General features: G+C 44.9%; 1 protein-coding gene across 1 annotated transcript in view; it reads left to right on the top strand.

Annotated features, from left to right (window-relative positions):
* The window catches only part of GSR (glutathione-disulfide reductase), a 40,542-nt gene extending 21,643 nt beyond the window's left edge, over nucleotides 1-18,899 (top strand). The window contains 5 exon segments of the mRNA XM_075066053.1: nucleotides 2,991-3,152; nucleotides 3,844-3,955; nucleotides 5,913-6,044; nucleotides 11,622-11,755; nucleotides 18,457-18,899. Of these exon segments, the coding sequence (XP_074922154.1) occupies nucleotides 2,991-3,152; nucleotides 3,844-3,955; nucleotides 5,913-6,044; nucleotides 11,622-11,755; nucleotides 18,457-18,606 (690 nt within the window). The 3' untranslated portion in view covers nucleotides 18,607-18,899.
* Nucleotides 18,900-19,130: the final 231 nt, after the last annotated feature.

Consider the following 19,130-nt stretch of genomic DNA (forward strand, 5'->3'; position numbering starts at 1 on the left):
TAGTAGATGAGGGAAGGGGAACACACTATAAGAGTGCTTTGACTGTCATTTATGTGAACCTTATGCATGGTGTGCATGTGCCTCGTGCCTGCAGGTCTGGAACCAACCAGTGGAGCCATGCCTGTGCCCTGCATGCCCTCTTGTCTCTACACTCAAGGGCATATAAGGCAATGTGGCCCCTGTCTGTCTCAGTTCTCTCTTATATCAGTCCATCTGTCCATCTGCTTCTATAATGGCTCCTCCTGAAGGAAAAGTCCTGCTCTTTAGCTTTTGTTGTTCTTACCTATTAGTGGTTTATCACACTGCAACACTGTTTTGTGTTTCTGCCCCATTGGCCGTGTGCTGTTCCAAAGCATCGCTTTCCTGTCTCAAGGCCAAACATTAGAGCTTCTCTCCTCCTTGAGTTGTCTTGGAGCCAAAATTAGGATCTATCCTCAGCACCCCAAGACACCAGAGACACAGGCTTTGGGGTCCTCATCTCCTCCAGTGGTGTGGGGGAGAGCCACCTTGGAGTCACCCTCTGCAGATACCAGGTGGTTCTCTGGGCCTCTGTGGAATTGTCCCCTCTTGGGCAGTCTGAGCTCCTAATCTCAGCATGACAAACCAGACCAGGTTCTAAGTTGCCTTGGAGAAAAACCAGGTTGTGAGATGGAGAGCACGTCTAAATAGACCACCATATGATGATCCTCCTGGCCCTGTCATGTGTCCTCTTCTTCTTGTTCCCTCTCACCAGACCAAGTGGTGACTCAAAGTATCCCTGTGCCCTCTTGACCTTTCAAGGATCTCCTGTGCAGGGTAAGAGACCCTCTGTCATCCTGGCTGCAGTGTAGGAGAAATTCCACATACTCTCAAACCCCGACAACCGGGGAGACTGACCACAGCAGCCAAGGGTTCCCTGAGACCAGTCACAGACCAATATGTAAGAGGACGAGTGGATGCTATTGAGCCCTTCAGAAAGGCTTTCTTTTCACATTCAGAAGACTGTGTCTTCACTTCACTGCTCCCCCACCCCTCCTTACCTTGTTCCAGAAGTCAATGAGAAATTGAAACATCCAGGTGCACCATGATTAAGGGTAAGATTTTGTCATGGATATTTTTAGTAAAAGTCACAGATCACGGGCAATAGAGAAGAATCCCACAGAAGCCTGTGACCTGTCCCTGACTTTTACTAAAAATATCGCTGAGAAAATGGGAAGCCCAGCTGCGGGGTTCCCACACCGCCTTCAGAGGTTGGGCAGCTGCGGGGACTGCTCCCAGCTCTGGGGGCTCCCAACGCCTTTGAGGGCTCAGAGCTCCGGGGTACTTCTGCCACATGCAGCAGCTGGGAGCTTTGAAGATGTTGATGCCCACAGTGGCTCGGAAATCTGGGGACCTGCCACCCATGGTGGCTCGGACTTCCCGGCCCCCCACTGCCCGTGGTGGGCAGGAGCTACGGCCCCACCACCCATGGCGGCTGTGAACTCTGGGGGGGCCCCGACCACAGGACCCTGCAGCTCCTGGCTGACAGGGCTGAATTCATGGAGGTCCCTGGAATTCACAGATTCTGTCACTTCCGTGACCTCAGTGAAAAAATCGTAGCTTTAGTCATGATCTGTGCCCCAGGAGGGAGATGTGTAGACCTTAGACTGCTTGACAGGGAGGCCTACTTCTCTGCAACCTTACAGGTGAGGATTGCAGACTACCTGGCCTTACTCACCAGGCAGGTATAACTCTCCCTTGGCACTGGTTATCAGCTCCTTGACAAATTCCTGAATGACTGTAAAACAGAGAGGACGCATCTAATATGGCTGCCTGCTCAGTGGCTGCAGATGTAGCTATGCAGAGACCATCTTGGCTCTGGCCCTTGACCCACTGAAGGAAAGCCATGTCACCATAGACTTGCTTTTCCATGGTCCTGAGCGCCTTCGACTGTAAATTGCCTGGTGTGGGGAGTGTCTGTCTGTTCTGTTCTTACAGCACCTACCAAAGTGGGGTTCTAGTTCAAGACAGGCTCCTACACATTATGGTAAATCATAGATTCCAAGGCCAGAAGGGACCATTGGGATCATCTAGTCTGACCTCTGGTATATCACAGGTCATAGAACTTCTGCCAAACTCCTAGCACAGATTTTTTGAAGAAACAATCCAATCTTAATTTTAAAAATTGCCGCTGATGGAGAATCTGCTACAACCATTGGTGAGTTGTTCCAGTGGCTAAATACTCTCACTGTTAAAAATTTATGCTGTATTTCTAGTCTGATTTTGTCTAACTTCAACTTGCAGTCATTAAATCATGTTTATACCTTTCTCTGCTAGACTGAAGAGCCCATTATTAAATATTTGTTCCCCATGTAGGTATTTTCAGACTGTAACCCAGTCATCCCTAACTATCTCTTTTGTTAACTAAATAGACTAAGCTCCTGGAGCTCAGTCACTAAAAGGCATGTTTTCTTATCCTCTAATCATTCTTGTGGCTCTTCTCTGACCCCTCTCCAATTTAACATCCTTCTTGAATTATGGACACCAGAACTGGACATAGTATTCCAGCAGCAGTTACATCAATGCCAAACAGAGGTAAAGTAACCTCTCTTTTTTTCACTTGAGATTCTCCAGTTTATGCATCCAAGGATCACATTAGCTCTCTTTGCCACAGTGTCACACTGGCAGTTCATGTACAGCTGATTATCCATGACAACCCCCAAATCTTTTTCCAAGTCACTGATTCTCAGGACAGAGTACCCCATCCTGTAAGCATGGCCTACAAACACCTCATACTCAGCTCAAAGTCTGTTACCATGTGCGATTTGGGACATTACCTACAAGTCTCTCTCTAAATTTTGTTGCAAAAGCACAAACACATTTTGTAATTATTGGCATTGCATTTGACGTGTGCTTCAGTTATAAACAGCTGGGTTTGATCTTTCATGTTTACTTTAAGATGCTTTTGGTGACAGACACTCACCCCAAAGGTTCCTCCTTTAATCTTAATCTGTATTTGTGGTTACCTATAGGTCAAATCAGTTACAAAATCTCCTCTTGGATTGTTGGAGGTAACGGTAATATCCACTGCACCTGGTCACAAACCCACAGTTAGCACAATCCCGGATGTTGACTGTCTGCTGTGGGCCACTGGACGAGATCCAAACACTGAGGGGCTTAATCTAGACAAACTGGTGAGACTGTGAAAGACTTTATATCCTAGTAATTATGAAAATGCACATTGTATTAACTCCTTGCATATATGGCCCCAGTTCTTCCATGACCTACCTCTGCAGGACCCTCTATCTGCATGGAGCTTATGGCAGGAGCATACCCAAGATTATAATATAATCCCATATAATAATCTACACTTGAAAAGCCCCTGGGCTGAAGAGGGTAGTATGAAAACAAACCCACAAATATTTAAGTATGATGAAGTTTGTAACTGCATCTTCCAGCACTGACTGGAGACCTGATAGATAAATTATAGCAGGAGTAACTCAGTGCCTTTGATAGCCAAATCATCTATGAATGATGACACTGCATTATAAAATAACTCTCGTCCTTGAATCATTGTTCTCCTGGGCTGGAGTTGAAAATGATGTAACCGCTGCAGAGGGTGGGAGACCAACCTATTCTTAGCACCACTGTTACACTGGTTGGGCCTTTTGAAACGATGTGAAAAATTAAGGTAAATATGTGAAACTTTTTCCTGTGTTTATTTTTAAACTTCATATTGCAGAGTTAGGCTTCATATCTCGTAGGAATGTAAATGTTACTTTGAACAGGGTATGATACTGTGAAATGTTTCTTCAGTCTGTCATCCCCTCCCCCCCCAATAATGTCTAGTGTGTATATTAACATGTTTGCTGTTTCCAATATTAGGGTCTTAAGTTAGATGCTAAAGGTCACATTATAGTCGATGAGTTCCAGAACACCAGCAGGGATGGGATCTATGCTGTCGGGGATGTATGTGGAAGAGCACTCCTGACCCCAGGTAATAGGCCTGTATTACATTCTGCTGTACTGCCGCCTAGGGGATCCCATACCTGTGATATACTCACTTACCTACATTTAGCCACTAGGGGCAACATTTTCAAAAATAGGAGCCAAAAGTTAGTGGGATTTTCAGAACTGCCTACGTGACTTAGGAGCACAAGTCCCCAGAGAGCCCAGGGGTGGCCAAGAGAAACAAATGAATTTCACTTCTAATCTCATTTAAAAACAAAACTCCTCTCCTTCCCCCTGCTTAAAGTGTGGGGGTGGGTGAGGAAGAATCCATTCTTCCTGTCCCTGCTGCTCAACTCCTTCCAACATTTTCAGAGGCTGGCTACTATAATTCCGCTACACTGTGTGAATTTGGCAGCCACCTGACATGCAAGCTGGCAGAGGTGGTCAAGGTGCATGTCACCTCATACATGTAGCACACTGACTGTTTTAGGACCAGATAAGACACCAAAGGTCCTTGTCCTGTATCGTCTGTGTAAGGTATTTTGGCAGGGTGTGTGTAATGTGGCATGGTTCAACAGGCTGCCGTCTCCATCTGGTGTCCTTATTATCGAGCCTTCACACTCATTAATGTCATGTTGAATTTAATGTTTGTGCTTTAACATAACTTAACTCGCAAACATACAAACATATTTTTTTTGGATGACTGATCTTCCCGTTGCTCCTACACAAATTATTTCTGCAGAGTCCCTCATGCTGCCTCTCTCCACTCAAGGCCACGGTAGTGCAGGGTTTGTCTCTCCTCTCCACTCTGCCCCTCCACTATCAGTGGAGGGAGCTTATAGCTCTTGGGAGAGGAAATATCACTTGCCCAGGGCTAGCTGCAGGTGTGTGCAAAGTGGTAAGGATGTGTGTGCACAGAGTTGATGTAGACGACCTGTATTCACTGCTACATGGAGTAGGATATGGGGAAGAGGAGAACAGCATGTATAGAAAGAAAACAGGTCAGAGCCCGTGTAGAATGGGGACCACTCATATACAGTTTCCCATGATTCAGGGTGGTGTCTTTATTCGGGTGCTAAGAGTATCTGAGTGCTAGGAAAACTCCATTTGTTGTCAAGCATAAAACCCAGAAGATGTAGGTGCTAGATATAGAAATTTGCAAAGCAATTGGGAAAGGAATTATTTTCTTATTGAAAGTAGGGATGAAGCCGCACCCTGACCTTGCTTGTTTACAGTTGTATTTGTGCCCAGTGGGTATAATACTAGCTGCTGCCCCGCACATCACAAAGAGGAACATGATCCATGCGCTGATGACTCCCACAATGACTTCCTATGGCAGAGTTCCAAAGCAGAAAAACAACTCTTTTTGCAGAGGCACACTGGTTCGAACATTGAGCCTCTCAGCCAGGGATGAGATTAACCCTGGATTTGCAGAGTTTAAGGGGGAAATTTTTAAAAGCACCTGTGGCCTTGTCTACACTAGGAGAGTTTTCCTAGTATAGCTGTCTTGGCAAAATCCTACTTGAGTGGGCTTGGCTATTTCCGAATAGTTGCTGTGTCCCCAAACCAGCATAAGCTATATTGCCATAAACAGTTGTGCTAGTATAACTTCATCTACACTAGGGCTTATAGCAGCACCGCTATATTGGTAAAACATCATCCATGCCCCATTACCCAGTGTAGCTGTTCAGGTATAATTTAAGAGTAGATCAGGCATTTTCAAAAGTAAATTAGCAGCTTAGCAGCCAAAATCTCACTGAAAGTCGTGACAAGTCATTAAATGGCTTTCAGTGAGGCTTAGGCCCGTAAGTGACAAGTGATTTTGAAAAAGCTGTCCATCAGTTGCAACCTTCTTGTGTTTTTGTCCTCTACAGTCTATAAATATAAGGTTGGATCCTGCTCTAAAGCATCCTGTACAGGCCACTAATTAGCTACAGGATACCTGACTAGTGTTAGCCTGTGTTAGATAATGTAAGCATGAATTCCTATTTCCATACTTACAGTTGCAATAGCAGCTGGAAGGAAACTGGCACACCGACTGTTCGAAGGCAAGCAGGATTCCAAACTTGACTACAACAACATTCCTACCGTGGTCTTCAGCCACCCGCCAATTGGAACGGTGGGACTCACGGAAGGTAGGGTCCAAGTGAAAACACTGCTTTGGTGTCTCCTTATTAATATTCTGTGTTTCAGTAATGATAGCCATGACAATTGACTGAATCATGTTGTCTTAAAATTCAGTTTAGGGGGGAGGACTATAACAGGATATGGTGCCTTTCACCTGTAAGTACCATGTTTATGTTGAGGTTAGGTGTGTAGTGAACAGAAGTCACACCCTCTTTGAAAGGCAGCAAGTACATGGCCTCAACTCAGCTAGTGGACATGTGCAGCACTTAATCCCCCATCGCTGTCTGGCACTGACACTTACGGCAGTTTGAGCAACAAGGCCAAGACTAGAATGGATATGAGACTATATTCAACCTGCAGGTAGGTCCTGAAAGTCAGGGATGGAGGCATGTGGTGATGCAGGAGTTTTAGTCTGGATTTATGTCTAGCTATGGGCCTAACTCAAGTCCCACTGAATCCTCCGATTGCCTTCACTGGACCGATCTGGTGCTGCTTTTTGCTAACCAGGACAATATGCTAGATCTATACATATTTAATTCAACAATATAGCTTAACTTTTTACTAGATTAATTTTTTACTTGTAATTTGTGTCAGACTGTATTTGTGTGGAAATTCAATTAAAATGTACAAAAACAATATTTTAATTTTATTATACAAAACTACCCTTAAATGTGCTGGATACATAACGGGGGGGGGGAGTCTATCTGAACATATTTTTCATTTAAAACTTAACTGGTTTATTAAACAAAAGGTATTGTCTGTAGTTGATTAAACTGATTGATTCTGGTCACTCTTTTTTTTATCTATTTTGAACTAATAGATCTTATCCCCTCGCACTTAGTTTATATTCATAGATTGGAAGAGGAAAACAGGCTTTCCTTCTTTGCAGCTTCCAGCTGGTTTCTTAACTTTGACTGAACTAGTCATCAGCTGAACTAGCTGAGTAAATTGAAAGAAGAAAATATTTTTTGTGAACCTGCGGAAGGAGTCACTGCTATCAAAAGATGGGTTAGCTTTGGTTCCAGGTGCTTTAGCTAGTGATTTCCATCAGTATAGTGGTTTGACTTTCTTTAAAACATTGCAGCAAACATGTACTGCTTAATATTATAATCTACTAACATAATTTAAACTAAGTGTAAAAATAATAAGTTTAGGCCTTAATACATGATGTTATAATTCCAAATTTAATTTTCAATAGGTTTATTTAAAAAAAACACTTGTATTCAATTTTTAAAAAATCTGATTTAAATCCAGCTTTTTTGAATTTTTAAAATCATGTAAATCTTTGGTAGTTATCCACCCTGTTATTAAGTTAGTGTTTGTAAAGTGCTTTGAACATGCTAAGCCCAATATAAGAGATCCATATTTATTACTACTTCCCTTGGGAAGGAATTGTTCTTAAACAGTTGGGGTTCATTTGTCCTTACCTAATATTAGTCAGGCTGACTTATGTGTTTCCAGACAAAAAACACATTGAAAGTGCCTATCAGTAATGTAAGAGATACTACAATTTACCTATCCCCAAACCAGGAGATTCATTGATAAGCCTGTTTGAATTTGTTTTTAAGTTTAACCTTAGGTATTAAAATATAGTTAGGGAACCCAAACAACCTTAAGTCTGCCCAGTAATAACACCATCGGGGTGAGTGGGGAAGTTGCAAAATCTAATATTCTTTCAAAATCGGTTTAATTTCATCTAGGTCCACAAACACTAAAGTGCCTTAATCATAGCTGAATGGCTTTTGCATGGTGTCACTACAGGGCAGAGTTAAGGTTTCTGCTGAAAGAAAAACTTCTAAGTTATAGGAGACAAGACTATTAATCGTCTTACAAAAATCTTCAGAAGTAGCCTGTGCACAAGATTTCAGTGAGTTTTAATCACATGGGTTGCTGGATGAGTCTGACAGAGCAGGGTTATGGTTGTTGGAGTGTCCTTAACTACATTTCTTACCTTAACATGTTTGGTTTTGTTTATTTGTAACTTTAACTGTGACTTCCTGCATTGACACTGCTTGGTTTGGGGATAGTTATGGTCATATTTGGATTGCAATCCAGACCAATAAGGGGTTGTCACCTCCTGCACTGTAACCATGGGTGGTGCCTTAAATGCTCTTCTGTTGTGGCTCATAGGCTGGACACACACAGTCAGCAGACAAACATATGGGGTCCCCTGAGTGTCTGTGTGCTGTGCAGCCTTGCTCCAACGCTTCTGCCCCAGCAGCCTGCCACAAAGCAACAGCCTCACCCTGGTTTCCACCAGCTGTAGTTGTACCTGGCAAGGTGATCTCAGGACACTTCCAGTCCCAAGTTTCCCCAGAACCATCTGCCTTGATATCTCCAGCCCTCTCCTGAACCACTTTGATAAATAATAAGGTTTGTTTGTTCCTTTAAAGAGACAGTACCCAGCAGCTTGCTACATTAGTTGGAGTGAACAATTACTTCAGACACAGCACTGGGTTGGTTTAGATTAAAATAAAACAACTTAATTAACAACAAGATGCAAGTAATGTGATGCCAAGTAAAAGAAATAAAATAGAGATAGTTGCAAGCAAATAAAAATGAAAATATACATACATCTAAAAGTCTAAAACTTACCTAGCAAGGCACAGTCTCTGTTTAAGATGGTTTTATTCACCCATTACTTTTGGTCCAGCATGGCTGACTGTCTCCAGAGGTGAAAGTTAGCTGGTACGGTCCGGTATGGCTTACTGGCAAGAGCTGGTACGCCATGCCAGACCGGATCAGCAGGGATTTAAAGGTCCCAGAGCTCCAGCCCCTGCAGGGAGCCCTGGGCCCTTTAAAGCGCCGCCCGAACCCAGCTACCGGAGTTCTGGTGGCGCTTTAAAGGGCCCGGGGCTTCCCACAGCAGCCAGAGCCTCTGGCACTTTAAATCGCTGATGGAGCCCTGCGACCGCTACCCCAGCGCTGGGCCCTTTAAATCACTGCCGGAGCCCTGCCGCTGTTACCCCAGTGGCAAGAGCACTGGGCCCTTTAAATCCCCAACTGAGCCCTGCTGCTGGAGCTCCAGCCTCTGTGGGGAGCCAGGCTCCGCTGGGGATTTAAAGGGTCTGGGGCTCCCCGCAGTGGCTGGAGCCCCAAGCCCTTTAAATCGCTTCCACAGCCCTGCAGCCGCTACCCCAGCCCTAGCCCGAGCCCTGTTTCCCTGGGGTAGCAGCAGCAGGGCTCCCGCGGTGATTTAAAGGGCCTAGAGCTCTGCGGTGGCTGGAGTCCCGGGCCCTTTAATTCACCCCTGAGCCCTGGGGCTTCCAGCCACCTCTGCAGCTGGTAGCTTTGGGGTGATTTAAATGCCCTGAGCCTCCCAGCCACAGCCAGAGCCCCAGGACCTTTAAATCCTGAAATCCTCCGCCTCTTCCCTTTGAGGCCACACTCCACTCAGGACTCCAGCATACAGGTAAGTCCTTTAAACTACTTTCACCCCTGATTGTCTCTCTCAGTCCGGAGGACCTTCCACGGAAGACAAGATGTTGGTTTCCCATGTGTTCAATTGGATCTTTCACCTAAAGGGTCTCTCTATTCTTTAAAAGCAGCAGAGAATCCTGTGGCACCTTATAGACTAACAGACGTTTTGGAGCGTGAGCTTTCGTGGGTGAATACCCACTTCGTCAGACGCAGGTAGTGGAAATTTCCAGGGGCAGGTATATATATGCTAGCAAGCAAGCTAGAGATAACGAGGTTAGTTCAGTCAGGGAGGGTGATGCCCTGTTGCTAGAACAGGGCCTCACCCTCCCTGACTGAACTAACCTCGTTATCTCTAGCTTGCTTGCTAGCATATATATACCTGCCCCTGGAAATTTCCACTACCTGCGTCTGACGAAGTGGGTATTCACCCACGAAAGCTCATGCTCCAAAACGTCTGTTAGTCTATAAGGTGCCACAGGATTCTCTGCTGCTTTTACAGATCCAGACTAACACGGCTACCCCTCTGATACTCTCTATTCTTTGTTCTCCAAGTTAGGAAGGCCTCCTGGGGGGACTGTTCTCCTATGTTTAACTGGCCTAGGTGGAGCTATGATAATTCTCTGACGCTTGAGTTCAGGCTCAAGATAAACCCTGCTGGTCTGCTTGATAGTTTTTTTTACAGCTAATATGTAAACTGAGGTAAACCACATTCCTTTATCTAGGGCAAATCAGTTTATCACCTTGGCCTAGGTCAGGCTGTCTTCTTAAAGCTGTTCTAGTAACATTATACAGGGGGAATTCATAGCTTCACATATGAAGTTAATACCTGCGTTTTACAATGATATTAATGACCAGAGAGCTATTAGTTTTCAGATGATGCCTTACAAGGTATATGTTGTACAGCAACATTTTGCAGTAGCGTGTAGGGTGTGAATACATGGGCACTTAGGGTGAATAGTTTAGTTTACCCTAAATTACCCAGTTGTACTCTCCACCGTAACTGCATCTCATTGTAGGTTTTTGTCTGGGAATTTCCTTTTTTGGAGTCTTCAATGAAAATTTTCATACATGAACAGTTCACAGGAATGTTACTCTGGGATATTTCTAATGAGATGAAAGGATGAAGTATCAATCTTAAATCACTTTTAAATTTTTTATACCTTAAATAGCTAGGTTCACCGGTACCCTTTATCCTATTCAAGAACAGCACAAATCAGCCAGATTTACAGGCCAGATAAACTGGGTTACAGCTCCTCTGTTTTGTCAGAGCTGTGCAAAGGAGGTGGATTGTATATTGCAGTTCCCCCGACCTCCTGTGTTCCTCTAGACAGGTCCCCGGTTTTCCTCTGCACCTACATGCATAACCCTTCACACACGCAACCTTTCACCACTCGCACATTCCTCTGCCTCTGGCACCCCTACTCCAAATTCCCCTGCCTCGGGAACTTCCCTGTTTCTCCCTCAATCATGGTTTATCTGAGTAGATCTGACACAGTGGGTAGTTTTTTGAATATATTTAGGATTAAAGGTCAGTTTTTGCTGTTTTTCATAATTGAAAGCTTAACTGTCACAAAGAACTAACTCTTTTCAAGTGGGCCACCATCTCCCATTGTTCTCAGTGAGACTGATGCCACAGCTGCCTTCAGGAGAGAGGTAGGCCTGGAGTCTAGGCTATGAGCAGGCAGACACCCAGTCCCACTGAGAACAGAGAGAGACTTCCTTCTCAAAATGGCCACCAACTGAAGCCATCTGGTACTTCAGTCCCATTTATAGTGAAAGGTTATGACAGCCATTTTGAAGGAGGTAGGGTTGCCAACCCTTCTGGTTTCTCCAGGAGTCTCCCAGAATCGGGCTAAATCTCCCGGAGGCTACCGAAGCCAAACTGGGAGATTTTAGGCACTAAAAGTCTGGCGGTGCAGCAGGGCTAAGGCAGGCTGCCTGCCTGCCCTGGCTCTGCGCCGCTACTGGAAGTGGCCGGCACGTCCCTGCGGCCTCTGATGGGGGCAGGGGGTCTCCGTGCGCTGCCCCCGCCCCCAGTGCCGACTCCACAGCTACTATTGACCACTGTGTTGAGGTGGCGCAGTAGTGTAAACTAGCCCTTAGTCCCTGCAGCCTGTGTAACAGTTTTGTTTTGTGGAGTCAAATGTCTCTTTTGTGCGTTTCAGAGGAAGCCATTTCTACATATGGAAGAGAGAATGTGAAGATCTACACCACCTCTTTTACCCCCATGTATCATGCTGTAACTCAAAGAAAAACTAAGTGTGTCATGAAACTGGTTTGTACCGGCAAAGAAGAGAAGGTGAGCAAAACGAAACAAGAACTCATAGCTAAAATGTTCAGGAAAATGCAGCAGCTTGTATTCTGCTGTTATCCAAGTCTATTTAGCTAAAGGTAAAATAACTGACTTTGCATATTTAATTCCAGCTCTTCCATTACAGTGTTTTTGTTCATAGACATAAATTGCCTTTCTAAAAAGAATACTTTACATTAAATATTACATACAAACACACGTTAAAAACATTATTCAAATTGCAAAGTCAAACTGTGAAAAGTGGAAAATTTTCTGTAATATATGTATGAATCCTTGGCATGCCTGTTTCCATCTGAATGTTGCATTGCTATCCAGTGGGTGCAGAAGGGTTAACAACTGCTCCTGGATCAGGGTAGGAGGGGTGTGTGTGTGTGTGTGTGTGTGAGACCTTGCTATCTGGAGGGAATAAATACACTCATTAAAGAACTGGCTCAAACCAACCCAAATCAATAGCCAGTGACTGAGCACTCAGCTTAACAGCAGGAAACACCAGCAGGTAGGACTTGAGAACTGAACTGGAGAACAAAGTATCATATGACTGCCAGAAGGGGTGGGCTTTTTTATTTATTTATTTTTCGGGGCGGGGGGAAGACTTGAGTCCAAACCAGGGAGACAAGGGAAGGAAGGGAGCAAGAGATGGAGTCCGTCACAGCGTGGCTGGCTGACGATGGGCACTGATTTGACCTGAGTGGACTATGGCTTGGCTTCTGCCTCACTTTGCTAACCTGAGGACATTCAGGTTCTGTATGCCAGGTGACTAATAAATGGTGGTGGTTTGTGAAAAGGCTGCCTGTATTGCTGTGAATACTCACTGACAGCATTCTGCCCTGAAGGGCTACAGTACACACCTGCAGCAGTCTAGCTTGGTTGGATTCGCTGCAGGGAGCCACAGAGAAAGAGGGTTAGCTGGTACCGAAGGCCCTGTCTTGGTGGCCATGGTCCTGCCCTGGTGGAATTGTGTGGATCCCTGAAGCCCAGCACACTTTAAAGGATCACTCCTAGGAGAGTACTTACAGGCGGGGGCATAGACCAGACCCTGTGACTCCATGACCTTAATTCGGCCCAGCCTTGGTACTGAATGAAGCAGGTGTAATGTGGAAAAAATAGCTTGTGACAATGAAATTAAAGACATCGTAATGCATGTGTCAAAGGGGATTTGCCATTTGCTAACTTTCAAGTGCTTGATTTTGTAACCTAAATAATGTTCCTCTAACAAGTTTTTTATAGGTCATTTCCTAGTTTTTTAAGGAGAAAGGTAAAAACAAATTTGATTATGTACAACTTTAACAAGAGGTCAAAAGAATCTTCTATAATGGAAAGTTTTAAGCAGCCTCTTATAGAGGTTGTTGCAAGTTCCATGTATAATATGAATGTTATAGTGGCATGGGAGCACCACCATTTAAGGTTACATTGTGATGTCTGTTTAAAGAGTGAGCTTTCTAAGTCCTCTAAGGTCCGTGTGCCTGGGTAGATTTGAAATTTGGAGTGCCTCGGAACATGCAGGGTAGGCTTAGTGACCCAAATTCGGAGTCATATGAGCAAGGGGTTCCAGAGGTATAAACACCCCTCCCCAAAAATAGCCACTTAAAAGTTATCAAGTGGAATTTTTTTTGCTCAAAGCTAGAGATCAGTAGAGCCCTGCAAATTCATGGAGATCCGTGGACCATTTCTCTGGATGCCAGCGTGGATGGGGATACAAATTTTGTATCCATGCAGGGCTCTGATGGTAAGAGCAGGCAGGCAGCTGTGAGGAACCACGGCATGACTAAGGCAGGTGGAGGGTCCATTGCGGCTCTGCACAGCTGCCTGCCTGTCTTATCGTGACTGGGCTGTGGCTCTGAGCTGCCCCCCTCCCCAGATGGAGCCAGGACAGGGAGTCTGGGTCCCTCCACCTGCCCTGGGCGGGGGGCTGCGATGCTAGGGAGGGGGGCTGCTCAGGCCTCGTGCCTGCAGCAGGTAGAGGGTCCGTGATGGCTCCCCACAGCTGCAGGCACATCTCTCCCTCAGTGGGTTGGGGGGGGGGTGGTACCTCAGTCCACCCCTCAGTGTAGAGCCCTGCACATCCATGGCTATCCGTAGATAATTTTTGCAGATCGGATGCAGATGCATATTTGTGTATCTGCGCAGGGCTCTAGATATTAAATAGTTTGTCTCTTGAGTTTTACCCAAGGTAGTGCATGGCACTCACTACATTTTTGAGGGACCAAAATTGGGAATGATATTTAAGAAAATGGACATTTTTACACTAGACATGCACCAATACAGAAAAACAGCTAGAGGGTTTCCATTCCCTCCATTCTATATGCTTTAAAGCTCGACTTTTCTAAGTGCTGTAAAATCTGAATGGTGACACTGATTGCTTTGAAATGTTATGTGCCTCATGGGGTGGGAGATATAGTGGTGTCGATCCACATTTGGGATTATTTGGCCACTGGTTTTCTCGAGTTACTGGCCAGCCCCCAAAACTGATTTCCTCCTTATGTCTTGTAGTGTTAAACTGAAAGATACTAATGACTGGATGGTTCACAGACCCTCTTGATGGCTGTGAACTCACCCTTCAGGTAACATAACTAAGGACCAAGTCATCACCACCCCTCACCTAAAACAAAGGGACTTTTGGATTAAGTGGCTGAAGGTTACTACAATTTGAGGCCTGGATGGCAATGTTATTTTTGGGCGGGAAGGGGATGTAATCAGTCTTTGGTGGTGGGCGGGGGAGGGTTAGACATGTGAATGCCTCTTGAGAGGGATATTAGGGTGGAGGAGTGGAGAAATGAGGAGAGAGGGACTTAAGGCTGCAGAGGAGAGGGGAGATTAAAAATGCTTGAGACCAAACAAGCAAGTTTACCCAATTTATTGTCTAAAGACAAAATAGTACAATATGAAAAGGAGATATACTTACCACTCCTTCTGGGAAACTGTTCTCTTGCAATGTGCAGTGTCCCTTACACAGAAAATGTTTTTGAAATACCCCTCTCCTCCCAAAAATACCCAAACCCTACCTATATTTATAACAAAATTGAAAGCGCACAAGTCATCCAATCAGCTTTTTACCTTGTTCTTCTGGTACCAGGGTACCTTTCCTTCTCCCTGTTTTGGATACTACATTCCAAACTAGTTGCCCATGAAAGCACCTGCCACCCTGTACCAAGACATAGAATTAAAGTGTTTTGTTTTTGAGAGGTTTTGGATTGTCTAGTACCAAAGATTACCTCAGTTCTGCAGGATATTATGGGATACATATCTTGACATGCATGAACGGTTCTTGTTCTGAAGCTGTGCAAAGTGTTCTTACTAATGATAGAAAAGATTCCACTAGAAAATGCTACACAACCAAATGAAAGCATTTCTCTCTCTGGGCTCAACAAAAACTTCCCTGCAGCCTCTAAGGTTAAGGTACTCCTATTATTCTGGACTATCATCTTTCATTCAAAACCCATAGATTTTTCCATCAGGTCTGTATGGGTCCACCTGGCAGCAAACGGTGTGTAACACAAAGCTTCAGATGGTTACTCAGTCTTTGTTCACCCACTACCTACCAGATTCTGGAAGGGTCTAATCAGAATTTTTCCACCAGTAAGGAAACCTACAACCTAATGGGACTTAAATCTTGTTCTTTCAGTGCACACTAAGCCTCCCTTCAAACCACTATCTACATGTTTCATGGTCTCTCCTGTCCTTGAAGGTTGCATTCCTGGTGGCCATCAACTCAGCCAGAATGGTGTGTGAGGTCAAAGAGCTTCTGGCATATCCACCTTACACCATATTCCATAGATCCATGGTTTCATTGCATTTACACCCTAAATTCACCCCCAAGATAATTTCAACATTTCACTTGGACCAGTCAATTCATATATCTGTGTTTCTTCCCAAAACCACACACATCTGAAAAAAAGAGGAGACTTCATTTTCTTGATGTACATCAAGCCCTAGCCTTTTATGTACAAAAACAAAACCAACCAGAAAATCTCCCAGATTGCTTATTGCTGAGTGAAAAGAGTTCGAGGTTGTCAAGGTTCCTTCCCCACTCTGAACTTTAGGGTACAGATGTGGGGACCTGCATGGACACTTCTAAGCTTAATTACTAACTTAGATCTGGTATCACCACTACCACCATCCCCAAGTACCCCCTTTTTCCCTGGGTAGTCTTGAGGGACTTCACCAATTTCCTGGTGAACCCAGATCCAAGCCCCTTGGATCTTAAAACAAGGAGAAATTAACCATTTCCACTCCTTTCCCCCCACCAGTCCCTTGTTAGTCCAGATCCAATCCATTTGTATCTGAAAAACAAGGAAAAATCAATCAGGTATTAAGAAAAAAAGGCTTTTAATTAAAGAAAAGAAAGGTAAAAGAGAACCCTCTGGGAGTACTCTCACAGACAACAGATTCAAACACAGAGGAGTTCCCTGGCACAAATTTAGTTACACAAAAAAATACTCAAATACGTAATTCGATTCTACCTCAATTTGCATAAGACAGGCACAAAGAATAAACCTATTATTCCTTTCTAAAACTTATACTCTCATCAGAGGCTGGTTCCTTGATCTTTTTCATCCGCTGAAACTGAAACTCTAAACAAAGGAAAAACTTCCCTCCTTCCTCTTGAAACATCTTGTTCCCCCATTGGTTCCTCTGGTCAGGTGTTAGCTAGGCTAGGTGAACTTTTTAACCCTTTACAGGTAAAAGAGGCGTTAACCCTTAACCATCTGTTTATAACAGAGGTCAGACTATATCCTCTGAGTGTCTTTAAATGGATATTGGCCTGTATCTTACACTGCTTCAAGTTATCTAATATGAGTTCCTCTCACGGGGTTAGGGCTCATTCTACAAGTGCACAACCAACATCAGTACCATCACTCCAAGAAGTACCTCTACTGGACATTTGCAGAGCAGCTACATTGAGTTCTGTCCATGCATTTTCAAGACATCAGGCTTCAGTTCAGGACTCCTGTGCTGACACATCCTTTGGGATGCTGATCCTTCAAATGGCTCCGCTGCCTGCATCCTCTTACCCTCCTCCTACTTAAGTACTGTGTGTCAGTCATCCACAGTGGAATTTACATAGGTACCAGCACTCAAAGATGACAAAATAGTTACTTGCCCTTGTAATTGGAGGTCCTTCAAGATGTGTGGCCCCTATTTGTATTCCACTATGCACCCTCCTTCCCCTCTGCTTCGGTCATTTTTCTGTTTGCGGCAGGAAAAACAATGGTCTGCTCTGCCCTTTATATCCATGGTTAGAGGCACATGCACAGACCAGTGGACGGTGCTTTCAAGAATTCTTTCAGTCCAGACAGATGGAGTTCATGTGCAATCACAATGGAATACAGATGGGGACTATACATGTAGAACAGGGGTGGGCAAACTTTTTGGCCCGAGAGCCACATTGGGGTTGCAAAACTGTATGGAGAGCCGGGTAGGAAGGCTGTGCCTCCCCAAACAGCCTGGCCCCTGCCCCCATCCACCCCCTCCCATTTCCCACCCCTGACTGCCTCCCTTCAAAATTCCTGACCCATCCAAACCCTCCCCCACAGCTCCTTGTCCCCTGACCACCCCCTCCTGGGACCCCTCCCAGGACACCACCTGCTATCCAACCCCTGGCTCCCCGGTCCCTTACCATGCCACTCAGAGCAGGAGGAGCTCGCAGCCTAGCCGGAGCCAGCCATGCCGCCACACTGCCCTGCAGAAGTGGCGGGCCACAGTGCTGCCCGTGTGTGGCGTGGCTTTAGGGGAGGAGGGACAGCAGGGGAGGGGCCGGGGGCTAGCCTCCCTGGCCGGGAGCTCGGGCTGGGCAGGACGGTCCTACGAGCCAGATTTGGCCTGCAGGCCATAGTTTGCCCACTTCTGATCTAGAAGAACCTTCAGTTACAAAGGTAAGTAACTTTCTTTAGTGCATTTCTGCTGACATAACCTACGGAATTGAGTGGTAAAATTATCTTTGATCCTTCAAGGTACACACTCTTCTAATCATATCAGTCAGCTTTGCCAAGTGGCTCCAGCCAATCCCTCCACCATTCGGTACAGTTGCAACTAACACAGTGAACATACCTGGGCAGGGTATGCAGATTTGCTAGAATTCAGATCTATAGAACACAACACAAACAATGGCACGGTCTTAGTCCTTCGTCATATCTACTTACAGAATTTAAGGTTGGAGGGGTCCATTATGCCCGTCTAGTTTGACCTCATGTATAACACAGGCCATAGAATTTCATCCACTTATACCTGTATTGGGCCTAATATGTGTTTGGCAAAAATATTTTTGAGACAGGCATCCAGTCTTGATTTGACCATTTCAAGAGATGGAGAACCCTCTACTTTCCTGGTAGTTTAACCTTTGCCATATCCATGCTGACCCACGTTATGGTTGTGTTGGGGGGATGCCAGGGACCTTAACTTTTTGTATTTGCTGGTTTTCAGAGGCTTACGTTAGCCACTTTCCACATTCTGAAGCAAGCTGCTTTCCGCAGGCTGGAAACAGCACTGGGGAACCATAACTCTACATTAACAATGTTTTTGAACATCTAAGCATATGTAGATTTGTTATTTAAAAGGCTGTCAACTGGGTCAGCAGTCGCTTCCCCTCTGCCAATGAGTGATCAGGGTGATGAAGATTCTGTAGCTGGGGTGCAGTGATGACTGTCGTTACCTGCTCATCTTTAATAAATGAAGTTTCTTATTGTTTGAAGGTGGTGGGACTACACATGCAGGGCCTAGGATGCGACGAAATGCTGCAAGGTTTTGCTGTAGCAGTCAAAATGGGAGCAACAAAGGCCAGCTTTGATGAGACGGTTGCCATTCACCCAACTTCAGCAGAAGAGCTGGTGACGCTCCGTTGAAAGGTGGTGAATTTCTGGTGCTTGCAAACAGATCTGTAATGTGGCAGCCAAAAAACTAAATAGACTTGCAGAATCATGATTTTTCTTCTTGGTGCCACTTTTACAAACTTCCTTTTCTATGACACTCCAGATAATAATCAGATTCTTCTGTTTTTGTAATCTATGAATGTGTGTAGAAAAAATCATAGAGATGTCCAAAAAACCAGCAGCAGCATCTGTTCATCTCATCCAAACAGCTTGGTTTCTTGAAGCTTCATTGGTTTGGAGTGAAAAATAAACAAAATGATTTAAAATCTTTGGTTCTTGCTTCATTATCTCAGGCCTCATTAGCTTAGCAAAGCCCATGTCCTGGCTGGCTGAGCTAGCCGGTGCAAAAGAGATGTCTCCAGTTTTTGTTACTTTAACCATTTGTTTTTTTTCATGTGGACATGTAGAATAATCTTCCTCCTCTCTTACCCAGCATGGCTCTGTGTGCACAGAAAAGCTATTCCTGGGTTACGATCTGCAGGAGGAATTTCAGGGCA

Source organism: Chelonoidis abingdonii, chromosome 5 (assembly GCF_003597395.2).
Source record: "Chelonoidis abingdonii isolate Lonesome George chromosome 5, CheloAbing_2.0, whole genome shotgun sequence".
Taxonomy (NCBI): domain Eukaryota; kingdom Metazoa; phylum Chordata; order Testudines; family Testudinidae; genus Chelonoidis; species Chelonoidis abingdonii.